The sequence below is a fragment of the Sphaerodactylus townsendi genome, unplaced genomic scaffold (assembly GCF_021028975.2).
Source record: "Sphaerodactylus townsendi isolate TG3544 unplaced genomic scaffold, MPM_Stown_v2.3 scaffold_26, whole genome shotgun sequence".
Classification (NCBI taxonomy): Eukaryota; Metazoa; Chordata; class Lepidosauria; order Squamata; family Sphaerodactylidae; genus Sphaerodactylus; species Sphaerodactylus townsendi.
Window position 1 is genome coordinate 690,465 of NW_025950429.1, and position 18,077 is coordinate 708,541.

The window sequence follows — 18,077 nt, forward strand, 5'->3', positions numbered from 1 at the left end:
TGCAAGAAAACCAAGGCTATGAAATCCCATACAAGGAGGAATGCTGGATTTCTGTCTCTGGCTTCCACCCCCAATGACAGAGGGACTCTCTGCAGGAAGGGCAGAGAAGTCCATGAACCTTTCCTTGGAGGACTTTCCTACCTGCCAGGATGAGCTTAAATGAACAGTATGGAAAGTCCTAACCAGACCAAATGGCCAGTGAGGATGACCCAACAGAGGTGTTGTGATGCAAGATTGTTTACTGCCATTGCTATGGAAACACCCAGACTTCAGTAGCCCCGGGCTAGCCTGATCTCCTCTGATCTCTGGAGCCAAGCAGGGCCAGTCTTGGCTAGTACTTGGATGGACAATGTCAAGTGTGCTAAAGTTGTGCAGTTTCGAGGGGGAATGGGTGCAAGTGACCGCCCATTTGGGAGGGGGCATCCAACTCAGGTTTTGCCCAGGGCTACAGTTTGCCTCGTTACGCCCCTGGGGGGGGGGGGCGAAGCGGGGGGGGGGGGCCCTGCTGGGTCACTGGCCGAGACTGACAAACGGCGGAGTCCCATTGACAACTCCAGCGGACACGCCCCTTCGGGAGCCTAATCTGCATAGGTGCTCGCGCCGCAGCCAATGGGGAGCGCCGTAGGTTGGGGGCGGGGCTTGAGGGGCGCCGGTGGCTGGGATCGCCGCTGTCCTGCCAAGTGAGTCCGGGGCCCGGGGCGGCCAGGTGAGGGGGGAGGCAGGTGAGCCGAGGGTGGCGGCGGCGGCGGGGCAGGTGTGTGTGTGTGTCGGTGTGTGTCTGTGTGAGAGACGGCCCTGGTGAGCCCGGGGGTGCTGCATGGTGGCCGGCGGGGCCGTTCCCTGCTATGGAGGGAGCTGTCTGGAGACTTGCCCGGACGTGTTCCGCCGCCGTGGGCCTTTCCGGGGGGGGGGGGGTTGGGGCGCCCAGGACAGAGCCCCCCAGCGCTGCCCTCGCTTGGCCTCGGCCGGACTGAGGTGGGCGGGGGGGGGGGGGAGAGACTGGGGCGCGGGGGCTGGCTTGTCCCGGGCAGGCGATCCCAGCGCCGCCCACGTGGGTGTCTCTGCCGCTCGGGCATGTTCGGGCTTGCCGGCTCTGCCCGGCGCCCCCTACCCTTAGCCCAGACCCGTCCCGGGGCGAAGCGGAGCAGCCCGTCCCCGCGCGGGCCCTCCCGTTAGATCCCGGAGGTCTGGCCTCGCCCCCCCCCCGCAGGTGCCCCCCGCAGAGGGTCGGTCCAAAGAGGGCTTGGGGATACCCGGGGGGGGGGGCGAGGGGGGCAGCAAGTCTCGGGCTCCGCTGAGAGGATCGCCGGCTTCCACCGGGCCTGGGCGCCCCCGCCGGGCTGCCCTCCTTGGGGTCCAGATTTGGGGCGGGGGTGAGATGAAACACCTGCTGGGAAGCCACCTTAAATAGGACTCCGGAGAGAACGGAAAATGCCATAAATGAAGACATTTTGACTTGGTAGGAATGCCAGTGAGTTCTGCTACAGGAATAAGAGCCCTGCTCTCTGCATCTCCACCTTCAGAGGAGGGGGGGGGGCATTTTCTGTGGTGGCCCCTTGCTCTGGAATGCCCTCCCCTTCCAGGCCCACCTGATGCCTACTTTACAGACTTTCTGGCCATTTATGTCCAGGCTTGTAATGAGGGACTTTATCTTTCCAGCTTTTAAAATGGTCCGTTTCCATATTGTTTGGGGACTTAGTGGCTAATTTGATGTGGTTTCTGTCCCGTGGCATGTTGTTTTTATGGTGCCAATTTATCATTTTAATTGCAAGCTGCTTCAAGCAGGTCTCCAAAAGGCATAGAAATGTCTTAAATAAATGCACGTGGACTCCATCCTGCCTTGCAGTCTGTTTTATTGGAGCCTGCTGGTTAAGCCCCTTGTATCCTTGTTTCTTTTGTCTCATGATTTCAAGGAGCTACATTCGCAAGCCGACCACTGCAATTTTCAATTAAGAAACCACTAAGCTCGGAATAAATTAACACGATGGGATATGCGCCACTGCTTATGTTGCTGCTTGTCACACAGGTATGAATCTGTTGCAGGGACATCTAGTTCCTCCACTAAAGTATTCCAACTCGTGAATGTGGGCAGGAGCACTGAAAACTGCCTGCCTGCCTGCCTGCCTGCCGCTATGCAGCAATGCACAGAGACCACTTCCAAATCAAAACACAATATGTGGAACTCAGCTGGGAGACTCTTGGCTTTTGTTTTTTTCTAGGATGTATGTTTCTAGCTTTTGTGCCTGCAGGGATGGTTTTTCTCTTACTGATCTCTTAGCCTAGAGCAGTGGTCCCCAACCTGTTTGAACCCATGGGCACCCTTGGATTTCTGATGTGGTACTTTGGGCGCAGCCACAGAATGGCCCCTAGACGAGGTAGAGCCAACCACAGAAATGACCATTACACATAAACTGGAAAAATGCATGTTCAGGTCATAGTAAGGAGAGCGCATTCCTGGATACGCTAAATGACTGTGGCTTAGAGCAGATGGTTGTGGAACCAACCAGGGGAGAGGTGATCCTAGATCTAATAACTATCTTAGAAGGTCACCAGTAATGAAAGCTTGGTGGGATGTCTTTCCAAAGTCCTGCTTCCATCCATAATCCTAATACACGTTAAATGTTATCAGTTGCTGACATGCATTGAGGCAGAATTCTTGCAACTCGCTCCTATAAGATGATGTCTGCTAGTGAACCAATGTGTGCTCTTCCAGTTGGAGAATCTGGGCTTCCAGGTTGCACCTCTGGCAGGGCAGAATTTTATATCCATTGGGTTCTGCCAGGATTCCAGTCTTAGGAACATGGCACTTTAGTTTTGGAAATGTCCGTGATTTGTTCAGGAATGTGCTTCACACAGGAATCCCTATCTTCACTTAAAGGCCTGTCACTGAAGACCATTAAAACTTCTGTGAGAGATTTCTTCTTGATCTTGCTGAATTCCGCAGCAGAGTGCGGAGAGTCCCTGCAGTCTTTATAGCCTCTGCTGGGATGTTGCTTGCTGCAGGCCTGGGCAGCTCCTTGGGATTTGCTTCTGGAAAGCCCACTGGCATCTAGCAGCTTTTTCCCAGCCCAAAGAGCAGGGCTTTGTCAGGGGAAGGTCTTGGCAGCAGTGGCATAGTGGCGAAGAGCAGTGGCGAAGAGCAGGTGCACTCTGATCTGGAGGAACCGGGTTTGATTCCCAGCTCTGCCGCTTGAGTTGTGGAGGCGTATCTGGGGGATTCAGATTAGCCTGTACACTCCCACACACACCAGCTGGGTGACCTTGGGCTAGTCACAGCTTTTCGGTGCTCTCTCAGCCCCACCCACCTCACAGGGTGTTTGTTGTGAGGGGGGAAGGGCAAGGAGATTGTCAGCCCCTTGTGAGTCTCCTGCAGGAGAGAAAGGGGGGATATAAATCCAAACTCCTCCTCCTCCTCCTCCTCCTCCTCCTCTTCCTCTTCCTCTTCTTCTTCTTCTTCTTCTTCTTCTTCTTCTTCTTCTTCTTCTTCTTCTTCTTCTTCTTCTTCTTCTTCTTCTTCTTCTTCTTCTTCTGTGCCCTGTTATTGGACCTACAGGGTCACTGGTTGGCCACTGTGTTGGATGGGATGATGGACTACTAGATAGACTCTCACTGGTCTGATCCAGCAGGGTTCTTTTTATGTCCTTCTAGGTGCTCTTTCTTCTGTACCAGGATTTATTTTCAAAGGAGTTCTCAGTTTTGCTAAAGTCTGGAGCGTGAAATACATCTTGGTTTTGTTTGCTTTTTCTGTCTATCTCTGCAGAACCAAGGCTCTGCCTGTCTGGCTTGCAAGCCAGCCTACTTAAGTGCAGCTCATTGGGCCTCTAATGAAAATATTAGGTGTTTGTTGGCTTGGGAAATGTACAACCATCTCTGTAGAGGCCTACTTTAAGTGTCTCACAGCTAAAAACATCGAGGCATGATAAAGCTACTAAAAGCAATCCAGTTCATAAAAACAGCATAAACCACAACACTGATCGAACAGTCCTCACAGCAGAAGTAGACCACATAAGAGAGAACCTCATGCTGTTGTTGCCTTCTTTGCAACCTGGTTTCTTCTGTGCCCATCAAGTGCAGTGTTTGTTTTAGGAGTCAGCTGTGCTGCAGAAGGGTTATAGGTCTCCCCACCACCATCAGTAACTGGCTCTGGTGTCCCATACCTCAGTTTGGTTTGCTGTCTAGCACCAGGTCCTGCGCCAGCAGGATAGATGTTAACAGCCCGCTCTACAACTACAGCTAAACCATTCGGTCCACTGGTACACAGTTTTCTCTCCATAGCTTACCCGGGCACCACACCCCCTCGCCAACCCCGTGGAATGCCAAGCAAGCCAGTACCTGGATGAGCACGGGCAGTGCGCCCCCTGCAGGGCATGTGGACCTGGACTGGAGCTTTCCAAGGTAAGCTGAGTCTTGCAAGACTACAGGCAAGGTCTGTGGGGGCTGGATCCTGGGCACAGGACAGCCCCTCTGCACTGGGGTGTTCCCAAAGTAGATTGATCTGGAACCTCTCCTCCACTGGCAGGGGCTTTCTAGGGTTTCAGGAAAACCACAGAGGTGGGCCTTCTCCCATTCAACTAGAGCACATTCCCTCTTGAACGCACATATTTCAGAAACCATATGGGAATGCCATAGATGAAGAGTTGCTGAGAATAAACACAGCTCGTTCCCAAAGAGTTCAGCCTCACCACTGAATTCTGGGCATATTAATCAGCGGCTTCGAACCAAGTTGGCCAAAGCCCAGAGCAGCTTTGGTTCACTGCCAGCTCCCCAAGGCCTCAGCCTGAGATCTTTCCCACTGCTCTTAACGGGCTCCTTGGAGACCAAACCCAGCCTCTCAAGGCCTGCCTTTGGACAAGGTCCTGCTGGATCACCCCAGAGTTCCATCCCCACCAGCCTCCGACATTGCAAAGGCAGGCCTGCCATTGGCTCCCCAGCAACGAACATTCAGAGAGGGGCTCCTGCACACCTGAAATTTCCAGGTAGCCATCATGTGGGTAGTTTCTGGGCCTGGCCAGCCACCCCTCCATTAATGTGCCTGGCCTCCTTTGGAATTCAATTGCACTCTTTTCAGCTCAAGAACAATTCCAAGTGCTGATCTGGACCCCCCCAGAACCCTCTTTGGCTTCAGGACCCTCACATCCCTGTGTCCCAGAACCACTTTCCTGTCTAGCTGAGCGTGCCTCTTGGTGGTGCCAAGCCCCAATGCAGTGAGACCTTTTGTGGGGCTGCCTTCCATTGAATCCCCCTTTCCAAGGCCCACTGACATGGCTCAGCTCTGGAAGCATGAGTGGGCGCACGACTCTGAGTAGCTGTTCCATTACTCAGGTGCTGGGATGGCATTTCTAACTCTGTCCAGTTGCTCCAGTTGTGGCCTGAGAAAACCTTCAGCCGCAGAACTCAGGAGGTGAGGCAGGTGGAGGTCCCTCTTCCTCCTGCCCCACACTTACTTACTTACTTACTTACTTACTTACTTACTTATTTATTTATTATTCAGCTTTTATACCGCCCTCCCCTGGAGGGCTCAGGGCAGTTTACAACGGAAAACAAACGACATCAAATAATAAAATAAACAAACACCGTACATTCTGTACTGGTGTACATTAAAACAGCGTTCCATCCTAAAATACATTAGACAGCGTACCATCCTAATAAAACATTTCAAGCAGAGGATAGTGCCCAACAACTAAACTCCTCTAAGAGAGAACAGTAGGGCCCCAGTTGTCAAAAAAGGGAAGGGGAGGGAGGGGGAGGGGGCTTCAGCGGCTGGCCCCAAAAGCCCGGCGGAATAGCTTGGTCTTGCAGGCCCTGCGGAACTCATTAAGGTCCCACAGGGCCCGGACAGCTGGCAGAAGAGCATTCCACCAGGCAGGGGCCAGGGCTGTAAAGGCCCTGGCCCGAGTGGAGGCCAGCCGCGTCATAGAGGGGCCAGGGACCACCAGCAAATTGGCCTCTGCCGAGCGCAGAGGCCAAGATGGGACCTATGGGGCCAGACCGCGCAAGGCCTTGAAGACGATTCGGAACTCAACTCAACTTGACTGTGCCTGCCCTCTGGCCCCTGCCGAATTCCCTTTCCAAGCTTGGGTCCCCTCCCTCCTTGTGACCTAGAGCTCCTTCTGGCCTGGCTTGTCTTCCTACATAGCTGGGAAGAGGGCAGCAGTTGTGGAGGGTGGGGAGGAATGGGCAGGCCGTGTGCTAGCCAGGGACTCCGTGGGAGCTGCCACTTGGGATCCCTGGCTCTCAGGGTCTGTTTTCATGCAGGGTGAATGGCCTCTTTTGACAAGCGCCTGGCTGAAGATGGTGCACAGCTGCTGCACGTCATTTTTTGCCTGCGATGGCCAGCTGTGGCATCACGCTACAGTCACCCGTTCAACTGGACTGTTCTGCTGGATCTGCCATGTCTCTTTGCAGGAGTGCGGCTATAGTGAAGGGGGTGATTCCCAGTGTCTGCCCTGCCGTCCCAGGAGGTTCAAGGACAGCTGGGGCCATCAAGGCTGCAAACCCTGCCTCTCCTGCAGCCTAATCAACCGGATCCAGAAGGCCCCGTGCACGGCCACCTCGAACACAGCCTGCGGCGGATGCTTCCCTGGGTAAGAGCAATGGGAGTCACACCGCAGGGAGCTGCACTGTAAACATGGCTGGCATTCACTAATTTGGGTGCCAGTTTGCTGTAGCGTTGGACTCAAAGCTATGGGGCCCAGGTTCAAATCCTCACTCTGCCAGGCTGGGGTTCTGCGGCACAAAAGACAGTGCGGATAGGGATTGTGAAGATGGAAAACTTGTTAAATTCCAGGTGGTGGTGGGGTGGGGAGCAGTTTGCTAGATGTAAATTGCAGCCATTGGCTCGCTATCCCCGCTTGTGACTCCTCAGTCCAATCCTCAGCAGAGTTATAACCCTTTAAGCCACAGGTGTCAAACTCGTGGCCCTCCAGATGTTATGGACTACAGTTCCCATCATCCTCTGCCAGCATGATGCTGGCAGGGGATGATGGGAACTGTAGTCCATAACATCTGATGATGGGAGCTGTAGTCCATAACATCTGGAGGGCCACGAGTTTGACACCTATGCTTTAAGCCCATTGACTTCCGTTGACTATGAGATTGCAACTGTAAGCAGGTGTGTTTGATGTGGCTTACTCCCAGAACAGAACAGAGCCCTCGGGACTGCATTTTGTGAGCTGGAGCTTCACCTGCCAGGATCACGGGTATCCCTGAAAGACAGTTTGCGTGACCAAATTGGTGGGCTGAAATCAGTAGTATTTCAGAGTGCAGTTGCTTTGACGTGTAGCCCTTTCAATGTCACTCACAGGAGGTGGCGATGGCCACTAACCTGGGTAGCTTTAAAAAGGGCTTGGACAGATTTATGGAGGAGAAGTCGATCTATGGCTACCAATCTTGATCCTCCTTGATCTCAGATTGCAAATGCCTTAGCAGACCGGGTGATCGGGAGCAGCAGCAGCAGCAGAAGGCCATTGCTTTCACCTCCTGCACGTGAGCTCCCAAAGGCACCTGTTGGGCCACTGCGAATAGCAGAGTGCTGGACTAGATGGACTCTGGTCTGATCCAGCAGGCTAGTTCTTATGTTCTTATGTTCTAAACCATGGCCCCAATCCCACTCCCTCTGCTTTGCAGGTTACGTGCGGCTAGGGCACAACATTCTTCATGGCTGGGTCTGGACTGCCGAACACTTTAGAGGGGAGGCACACACAACAAGATGCCAGTGGGGGTGGTGGGGGTTGTGGCATAAGCAAGGCCGGGCGATTCCCTTCCTCTCCTCCCTCCTGTTGCTGAGCTGTCCATCTTTCATGTGTGAAACCTCCACGCCTGCCCTGGCACAAGGGAGGTCTTGTCTCGTCCCATTTAGCAGACCCGTTCAGCATCTGCTTCCTCTCTCTTTGCAGCTTCTACAGCAAAACCCAGATCGGAGGACTGCAGGATCTGGAATGTGTTCCCTGCACCAAGCAGACTCCCCCGTCTGAACCACAGTGTAGGTCCACAGCGTAGGCTTTTTGACTGGCTGTCCTTCCTAAGCTGCTAAATCCCAGAGTAGCTGCATTCGTCACAGAGAGAGGCAACATAATATGATGACTGCTTTGAAAATAAATTAAAAATGCGTACCCAGAAAAGCTGGATATTGGAACCTGTATAAATTATTGCTTTCTTTGGTCAAGTTTATTCTGGTTCTGCTAGTGATGGGGAGGAGTTCTGGAAGACCCAAACAACTGGAAGTCCATTCCCACTTCACACCAAGTTTTTGAGATTTCCCCGGGCAGAAGAACCTAGGACAGTGGTGGCGAACCTTTGGCACTCCAGATGTTATGGACTACAATTCCCATCAGCCCCTGCCAACACGGCCAATTGGCCATACTGGCAGGGGCTGATGGGAATTGTAGTCCATAACATCTGGAGTGCCAAAGGTTTGCCACCACTGTCCTAGGACAACAGTTGGTTTTTTGAAAGGAGCGATTTCTACAATCCTCGATTCCTTATCCAGGATGAGGTTTTCTGCTTCCCCAGAATACCTATAGCTTTTAAAAACATATTTCTTTATTAGCACAAATGATCTCTCTTGAGATCTCCTCTGACTTTTAATGTGAAGAACACCATAACCTGGGCTAGCCAGTGGGAGGAAATCCTTCTGATGGCAGCAGTTTCATCTATCAATCTGTGCTGGCTTTCGGTTAATGCTGTGTAAAGGAAATAGGATCATTTCCTACATGGGGGCGCTCCTTGTCGCTTCACAGTGAGAATGCCCACACTCTCTCCCCCTAAACCTCGCAGAGACACAATTCAATTTTTTTACAAAGCTGGAACTACACAATTGCATATGACATCATACTCTTTCTGCCAAGCCAAAATGATTGTTTATATGGTTATGGGTGCAGTCCAGGGGGTAAGTGTCACTGAATCAAGTGGGACTTACTTCTGAGTAGGCACATTGAGGACTGGTGCCTCCACGTGTTCATCTGCATGCATCTCGCTGATCCTGTGACTGTCATCTTTGCAGGCCTCTCGAGAATTAGCCAGAAGGTAGAAAATCCTGCCAGGCCTCCACTTGACAGCAGCCCCCTCGTGGTGCTCACCAGCGGTGCCCTGGTCATCGTTGTCTTGGTCTCCTTCCTCTCTCTCCTCTACTGCCAGCAGTTCTGGAAACACCAGTGCCAGCGCGGTGAGTCAGCAGTGGGCCTCTGCCACCTCTTAGTTTCCTGGGCTTTGCTGAGATGGGCAGCATCCTCCTTTCTCTCCTTTGCATGGCTCTGCTGCACCTTGGCTGCCTACAGAGCCCCTCAACGGAGCTTGCCCTCCTCCTCGTGGAGGGACCAAAGCAAACCCAGATGGCACCTGCTGCTCTTTAATGTTCTCCATTGGAGCAATGGGCTGAGTGGCTCCGTATGCAGGCAGCCAGTTTCACCTGGATGAGCTGCTGCTTGGAGGAGGACTCCGGCAGCCTCCATTGCCCACCTTTTCCTACATCATCAGCATCCACCTGCGGGCCTGTTTGCTGCCGCTGCCATTTCCATGGCGAGGCAGCTGGTGCTGGTCTTGGGACTGCAACCCCCTCCCTCACCCCACCCCACCCCCTCTCTGGGCCACTGGCTTCCAGGCTCTGGTGAGCCAAAGGCATCAGGGTGGGGCAGGCACCATCAACAAGAAGAAATTGAGCCTGCCCCCCTCCCTCGCCCCCCTCCCCACCAGCACATGCAGGCCCTCCCATTTCCCCTGGCAATTCTGATCAGCCAGAGGGCCTCTAACCAGGAGTTCCGGGCATCCTGTCCCCTGGGTCTGTCTCCCCCAGCATGGGTGTCAGAATCTGCTGGGTGTTGGGGTGCTGTTCCCACCATGTCCTGGGCATTTCCCCCTGTGGGTCAGGGGTGGGGTCAGCCACACTCCCAGCCTTGCTGCATGTGCCCCCTCCCCCCCAGCTCCCCCCCACCCAGTGAATGTGGGCTGGGGCTGCCAGCAGCAGCCTCACCAGCGAGGGATCTGGACGGAGCCTGCTGACTCTTTGGAAGGGTCCCCTGGGCCCCTTGGCAGGGCTTCCCTCTGCCGCTCACCTGACTTGTTTCTGCCCACCATGGCCCAGGGCAGTGGTGGCGAACCTTTGGCACTCCAGATGTTATGGACTACAATTCCCATCAGCCCCTTCCAGCATGGCCAATTGGCCATGCTGGCAGGGGCTGATGGGAATTGCATTCCTTAACATCTGGAGTGCCAAAGGTTCACCACCACGGGCCCAGGGTATTCCCAACAGCAGTGCAGACTGCAGCACACGCACACACACGCACACACACGCACACACACACACACACACACGCCCCTTCAGTAGGACCTCGGGCAAGTGCCCTGCCTGCCCTGCCCTCCGTATGACTCTGAGGTCATGTGTTGGACTAGGGCCTACAAGCCCTCCAGCCAGGTCTTCTCACCACTGTGGAATGCCTGGAGGTTTTAAGCAGGTCGCTCTCAGGAATCCTCCCTCCTTAGCAAAACAGGAATTAAAAAAGACCTACTCTGCAGGGTTGTTGTAAAGACTTGATGATTATAAAGCACTTCAGACAGTTCCAAAGATCCTATTCTTTGCAAATTAAAAAATAACTGAGCTAGAGATAAATTATCTTCCTTTCCTTCAAGCTGTTACTATGCACAAATGATTAATAGTTGGGGCAAGAGAAAAATGAACTGTAGACTAGAAACCCTTATGGACTTTTTTGTTAGTCTAAACCAGGGGTAGGGAACCTGCGGCTCGAGAGCCGCATGCGGCTCTTCTGCCCTTGCACTGTGGCTCCACAAGTCGAACCACCGGCCCCATCCTTGCCCGCCCTGCAGGCAGCAGGGCGGGAGCACCAACTGCCCACGGTCGGCTGGGCCGTGCTGCGGGCTTCCCCTCTCATCCGCCCCATTCGAGCGGGGCAGGCGCTTTCCCGGCAGCCGACGAGTCCGAGCCGCTGGCCCAATCCTTGCCCGCCCTGCAGGCAGCAGGGCAGACGCATCCATGCGCTTCTCAGAATGAGTGGAGTAAAAGGTAAAAAAAAACCCAATATATAGTGTTATCTTTATTTTAAATGTCAAAAATTATTTGCGGCTCCAAGTGTTTTCTTTTCCTGTGTAAAACGGGTCCAAATGGCTCTTTGATTGTTAAAGGTTCCCTACCCCTGGTCTAAACAAACAAATTCCTTCCATGCCAGACATTTCACTGGCCTGTCATGCACTTGTGGTCTGCCCTGCTGTGAACATACATTTCCTTTGAGGCAAATTCTTGGTTGCGCACACATTTCCCCCCCTTCAGAACTTGATGTGAAAAGCCCCGCAGCTTCCAAGACCTCTTTGAGTGTGATTTTTAAAACTTTGTTAGCTGAAAAAGCAGAGAGCCATTGTGTGTTCTCAGCCCGCTGTGGCTCTGCTCGCCCCTCCCCTTCTCCACCCACCTAGCAGCAGCTCCTCCCACACTCAGCCAGCAAAGCGCCCAAGGTGTGTTGTTATTTTTTTAAGAGGCAAAAAAGTAGCAGGCAGCAAGGCAAGCAGCAGGTAAGGTAAATTGCAGGTGGCTTAGCTCGGGAAGCTTCACAGTGAGAGAATCTGTTGTTAGTGTAACCTCTATCTGTGGGTTTTGTGGGGCAGAACTTGGAATGAGTTTGCAACAACAATTTTTTAAAAAAAACAAAATGGTTTACTTTCTTAACAGATAACATCAACATTTAACATCACATTTCAAGGTCCTGTTCAGGTTGCATTTTCAAGTCCTTATGTTTACAGTCTACTGATATGCCAAGTCCAATTCTTCTCTGCAAGTGGGTTGGCTCCTGAAGACTCCAAGGGCTTGATGAACAGGATTCAACGTGATGAAGGTTTCCAGGAGAACTCTCACCCATTACAACCACAAAAAGAAGCCCTGAAACAATAAACTCCAACATTTACAACATAGCAAAAATAAACAACTACCTTCTTAGTAGTTCCCAACAATATTGCAGTTACCTTAACAAGGTGTTCAGGGCTTATACCAACCAAGGTCCGAGTCTGGTAGCCTCGTCTCCTCCAACTACATGAGGTCTGCTGCAGCCTCTGGCTGCTTTGAGTCTCCACCCCTTTCTGGGTCAACCCATTCAGAGCATGGAGGTTACATTAGCACTGAAAATGGAGGAAAACCCACTCCAAAGAAAAGAGTCGCAGGGGAAACCTTACATTTGAAACAGGCCCCTGACTCCAGTGTGCTTAATTCCTTCTGTCTCCTTTGCCAGTGTTCCTGCGGAGACGGGATTTCTCCACTCAGAGCGTGACGTTTCAGGCTTCTCCAGGGCCTGAGCAACTGCTGGATCCCTGCTGCTTGGGCATCAAGCGCTTAAGCCCTGCACAAGAACCACTGGAAGGTGACTCCCTAGCACTTGAATCCTTGGGCTTTGAGTGGGGAGGGCAAGACACCCCTGGAGTTCATTTAAGCTTGTAAATTCACAGACTCCTGTATGCTGAGGGAGCTGGTTGACAGGCAACTCTCGCAGATGCATTATTTATTTATTTAAACCATTTATTTCTTAATTTCTGAGAGAACCAGTCCTTTCTTTCTTACTTGCAGAACTCAAGACTACTTGCAATGTAAATACAACAATTATTTTTTAAAAAGCAATCAAAATAAGTCCAGCCGTGGATGCTTGTGTGCTTGGGGGCAATCTGGCCACAATTCAGCATTTGGCATGGGCTTTTTTAACAGGAGAGTCTCAAGCACTCCCTTCACTCCTCTGGTGAAATCAGTGGGACAGAAGCTCTTCGGGATGGCTAGGTTACACCCTGTGTGTTCATAACATCTGGACGTAACTGAGCTGTGTGTTTGCCTGACAGCCTGCTGCTCCGTTTGCCCCTTCTCTGTGGCAGTGCATAGACAAGACGCAGGGAGGCCCAGGCTCATTTCCAGAGGTATGGAAGCAGTTCTTTCAGAATTTCCTCCAGGTGACTGTCCTGAGAGGCACAGCCCACTCTTCTTTCTCTGAGCTGGAAGTGGCTGCCTTGACCTCAAGCATACACTGGCCACTGGCTTGGAGAACCAGCAGGGTGTAGTGATTAAGAGCAACAGACTGGAGGAGGAGGAGGAGTTTGGATTTATATCCCCCCCCCCCCCGGGTCTTACAATCTCCTTTCCCTTCTCCCTTCACAACAAACACCCTGTGAGGTGGGTGGGGCTGAGAGAGCTCCTAAGAACTGTGACTAGCCCAAGGCCACCCAGTTGGCATGTGTTGGAGTGCACAGGCTAATCTGGTTCACCAGATAAGCCTTCACAGCTCAAGTGGCAGAGCAGGGAATCAAACCTGGTTCTCCAGATTAGAGTGGAGAACTGGGTTTGGTTCTTCACTCCACCACATGAAGCCTGCTGGGTGACCTTGGGCCAGTCATAGTTCTCTCAGAATTCACTCAGCCTTTGTTTTTACTTTATTTTTGGCTTATATCTCACTGTACCCCAACCAAAGACTGGGCTCAGGGCAGCTCACATACTGTCAGGAGGCCTGGTATTATGGGGATTTTGCTATTGCTGCTTTCTGTGTGCTGGGGGTGGAGGGAATGGGTTAATTGCTTTCTAACTGACTTCCGACTGTCTTCTGTATGGTGTTATACTGTACCAGGTGCTGCTCAAGGTCAGTGCCTGGCTGTCTTTTCCGTTATCTCTTTCACAGTTCCTTTTGGGTGCGCTTTCCCAGGATGGGGGGTTTAAGCTACTTTAACTACTGGGTTTTGCGTGGGCAAACCTCAGTTCTGGCATGACCAGGGGAGATCCTCAATACTCAATAAACTACTGTGGCGTAGGAGGTTAAGCGCTTGTGTATCTAATCTGGAGGAACCGATTTTGATTCCCAGCTCTGCCGCCTGAGCTGTGGAGGCTTATCTGGGGAATTCAGATTAGCCTGTACACTCCCCCACACACCACCTGGATGACCTTGGGCTAGTCACAGCTTCTCGGAGCTCTCTCAGCCCCACCTACCTCACAGGGTGTTTGTTGTGAGGGGGGAAGGGCAAGGAGATTGTCAGCCCCTTTGAGTCTCCTGCAGGAGAGAAAGCGGGAATATAAATCCAAACTCCTCCTCCTCTTCTTCTTCTTCTTCTTCTTTTTCTTCTTCTTCTTCTTCTTCTTCTTCTTCTTCTTCTTCTTCTTCTTCTTCATTTCAGTTTTTGGGATTCTGACGCATACAGACAATAATAAGACAATAAGTTCAGCCCAATAACAATTGAAACCCAACTCTTAACATATCTCACAGGGTGTCTGTTGTGGGGAAGGGAAGGGAAGGAAATTGTGAACTGCTTTGAGTATACAGTAGAGGAAAGCGAGATATAAAAACCTACTCTTTTTCTCCACTGGGATGTGGGGGTTATTCAGATAGCGGAACTTGGGTTTTCTGGACAGTCATGTCTGAACAGAAGAAAACTGGGGCAGGGAGAGGGATCAGGGGGTCTCTGCTCCATTCATCAGTTCTGTCGGCAGGAGTGGCCAGCCCCTGTAGAGGGATATTTCTTGGAGAAGGAACTGGCTGTCCAGCTCCACCTGTGGCTGACCAGTGGCTGGGAGGCTCCAAAGGGAGACTGTCTTCCTTGTAAGGGAAGAAACTGGAACCCAGAGGAGAGGGAGGCTGCCGTTTGAAGGCTTCTTGCTTCTCAACTATAACATTTCTGGCTTTAGGTCCTGCAGCAGCTGCCCAGTTCTTCTCTGAGGGCGAAGTGCTCCGTTTCCATCTGCCCAGTCAGCAAGCGAATTGGGACTTCTCCAAACTGATCACAGCTGGCCCCAAAGCCCTGCAGGCCGGGAGCCCCCGGGAGCCCCGACCCCTGCTCCGGAACTCTGGCTGTAGCGACTGTTCCACCAGAGCCTCTTCCTTCACGGAGCTCCAGCCAGATTCTGCCAGGGACACCGATGATCCGGAGCCTCTCTCCTCATGTGCCACGGAGATGCAGCATCAGTGGCCTCATGCCCCTGTGGAATGCACCGAGCTGGACCTGCGGAACTTCTCTGCCCAGGCGAAGCAGCTGCACCGAGAGGATGCCAAGGAGAGGGATGTCCGGGTGAGCTTGAGAGGTGGGACTGAACCAGTTCCTGCCTCATGCGTTGGCCAAGCATCGCAGGCCAGGCTCACCTCAGGATCTCCCCACAGCTCTTGTTCATCCTTCCGAAATCCTGTTGCTGAGTGTGGGGAGCAACTGGTAAGTTGCACTGGACACTGTTTCTGTGGGCTAGGAGGGACTGAGTGGAAGTCAGCTACCCCATCTTTCCTTGTTCAGCAGCTATAAAATTTAGGCAACACATGGTGGTTATATCCTTTCAGCCACAAGTTGCTCTTGAGGTGCGCTCACAAGTGTTCTGGACAGACTCTTGTTTTTACTAAGGGTTGAGATCACTTTTGGAAGTTTGCAGTGTACCGTGTACAGAGCCAATTAGCAGTGGCGTATCTGCCTAGGGACAAGGGGTACCCCTTGCTCCCGGGCGCCATTCTTCTGGTCACATGGGGGGGTGTGCAAGATCGGCCCCCCACGTGACCAGGAGGATCCCTACTTTTGTTTCCCTCGTTTTCCACGTGCCTCGAGGCCGTCCAGGGCATGCAAAGCTGAGAACTTCCCTGCTGCCTCCAAAGTGCCCTCAACCCCACCCCTGGACTCCCCCCCATGCATGCCATGCACTTCCTTCCCATAGCTGGGCTCCCAGCAGGTAGACACAGTCTCTTCCCAGCCTCCACTCTGGGCAGGCCAGAAGAGACTGCAGTCCCAACCTCAGAGATCTTCTTTTATAAACACTGGGAGGCCAGGGGCAGGAGGCAGGGGAGCAGGAAGTGCCACCCCTTCCTGCTCCCCACAGCCCCACCCCACCCCCCCAGTGGCATAGAGTTATAGGGCTGGGGCTGCAGTCTCTCTTCTAGCCTGCCTGGGAGGTCAGAGACTGAACTTCGACTGGGCTATGTGGGGGGGGAGTGGGGGGGGCACCCTAGACCTTGCCCATGTCCATGGTGACATGGATGGGGTCGAGGGCAGTGGGGGTGGAGCCGGGGTGGGGGGGGCAGAGCCTGGGGGGTGGGATGGGGGCACAGCCTGCGGGGCATCCTGGAGACAATTTGTCTCTGGGGGCCATTTACCCCTGGTACGCCTCTGCCGATTAGCTGGGCCTGGTGTCAGGAACGTTCCACCCTCCTCTGCCCCCAGCTATCCTCCCCAGCAGTTTCGCAACTAATTTTAAGTGGATTGGGCTTTTTGGTTTTCAAACAGTGGGAATGAATAAATGTTTCAATGAATAGGGACATAAAAATAGGCAGGATCCACCTGAGGCCCAGGAGCAGGCTCTGTCTGACTGCGGGGCCTGGGTTCAGTTTGTTGGGGTGCAGATGGCCCAGCATAACTGGGGCTTCTGCCGCAGGAGAGAAATCTGCCCGGCCTCTTGTTTAACTGTTGAGTGTCTAAACTCCTCTCTAATGCTAGATTTCATTTTTCTCCAAAGAGAGAGGGGAGGTTCTTGGGTATCCACAGTTCCTTTTATTATTTTTATTATTTTTATTATTATTATTATTATTATTATTACTATTACTATTACTATTACTATTATTATTATTATTATTATTATTAATTCAATTTGATAAACCACCCTACCCCCGAAGGGCTCCTTTGGGACAGGCAGGCAGGCGGACTCCCTGCTTGCAACCTCTTGGGTCCAGGGATCAGGACTTCCTGCTGACGGAAGGACTGTTCTCCACTCATGAATCTTCTTGGTGGCTTTTCTTTGCAGTGTGATGATGGTCGCGGCTGAGGCCTGAGATGTCGCCCGAGCGAGTAAGTGACAAGAGTGCCGTTCGCTCTACCTGCAGCTGGGTCTCCGTGTACAGAGCTGAGGTTGCTGTCCAGTGACCTATGCAACAGGACCGTGTCTGTGCCATCACTAACTCTCTCGGTAGCCAGCATTCCGCTGGCCTTCCTGTGATCCCCTGCCCACTGTTTGGACCCAACTGTGCCTGGGATCAAGCATTTCGGGCACGTGGAGGTGGATTTGGGCCTTCCACACCACCAGCTGAACCTGTTGCGTGGCTGCCCTCCTGGATGTGGACACTCTCTGCTGTGCTCACCTTGGTCTGAACTCTCCCTTATTGCTGCCTGGCAACCATTGCCCAGAATTCCCAGCTCTGGGCTGCAGAGAGCCACAGTAGCTGGAGGGCCAAACTGGGCTAAAATTGGGCTCCACTTGTGTAGTGATAAGCATCAGAATGTGGAGTGAAATCCTTGAAGCAGCTGGATGACGAAACCAGGTGATCTACCTCTTGCCGTTCGCCTTTTGGATCTTCCTAATAGTCTTTGCAACAGCAGGAAGATCCTTCCAACAGCACCTCAAGGGCTGATGGCCAGAAGTCCACTAACCACTACAGACCTGAGCTCCTTCGGGTGGTCCTCTGGTCTTGCAGCTTCTTTCTGGGGTTCAACCTTTGTGGGCTGCCTTGACTTGAACCGAATGCCTGAAGGCATTTCCAGGATGTGCTGTGATTTAATGCAAGAGGCTTCTGACGTCCCTTCAAGGGGGAAACAGTGTTGCTGCTGCTAAGACCGCTCACTCCCAACACTCTCGTTAACAGCTTGATGTTTCTGTGCTCCGCACCTCTGTTGTACTGACTGCTGGGGTCTGTGGCAGTAATAGAGGGTTGCATTTGGCCAGTGGTGCCATTTTACATTTGGGGGTGGGGTGTGTGTGCAGCTTCCTCTTGTTTTTTGAGATGTAATTGTAGAGAAGAGCCACCACCCTTTCGGATAAAAGCTCTTATGTGTGCCATTAAAATGGTGGCATTTTCTGTTTCCTGACAAAGTTCACTTTTAGGGAGTTAAGGGAACTTTCATTTCAGAAAGCTTTTTCTGAGTAGATAGGCATGGAAAAGCCTTACCTCTGTAAAGCCTGCCCCTCCCCCCCCAAAACCCCATCCTACAATCCTGCTACACACCAGAAGGCTAGGCTGACCAGACGTCCCGCTTTTGGCGGGACCGTCACGCCTTTAAACAATTTGTTCTGCAAATTGTCCCGATTTTTGGGAGGCTGCCGCATTGCCTTCTGGGGTGCAAGGCAGTGCGGCAGCCTCCCGCACGCCCAGCTG

General features: G+C 52.6%; 1 protein-coding gene across 5 annotated transcripts; it reads left to right on the top strand.

Moving 5' to 3' along the window:
* The first annotated feature begins 649 nt into the window (after positions 1 to 649).
* LOC125425298 (tumor necrosis factor receptor superfamily member 27-like) lies at positions 650 to 17,085 on the top strand. Of its 5 annotated transcripts, none has more exons than XM_048482901.1 (9): positions 650 to 680; positions 1,914 to 2,026; positions 4,276 to 4,395; positions 6,406 to 6,584; positions 7,896 to 7,981; positions 9,002 to 9,163; positions 12,228 to 12,356; positions 14,648 to 15,165; positions 16,733 to 17,085. In XM_048482901.1, exons 2-9 carry the CDS (start codon positions 1,985 to 1,987, stop codon positions 16,751 to 16,753), a joined length of 1,257 nt encoding a protein of 418 aa, XP_048338858.1. In that variant the 5' UTR covers positions 650 to 680; positions 1,914 to 1,984; the 3' UTR covers positions 16,754 to 17,085. The 5 variants fall into 5 exon arrangements, with proteins under 5 accessions (XP_048338858.1, XP_048338857.1, XP_048338855.1 ...); XM_048482900.1 differs by lacking the exon at positions 650 to 680 and adding an exon at positions 681 to 706; XM_048482898.1 differs by lacking the exon at positions 650 to 680 and adding an exon at positions 694 to 722.
* Positions 17,086 to 18,077: the final 992 nt, after the last annotated feature.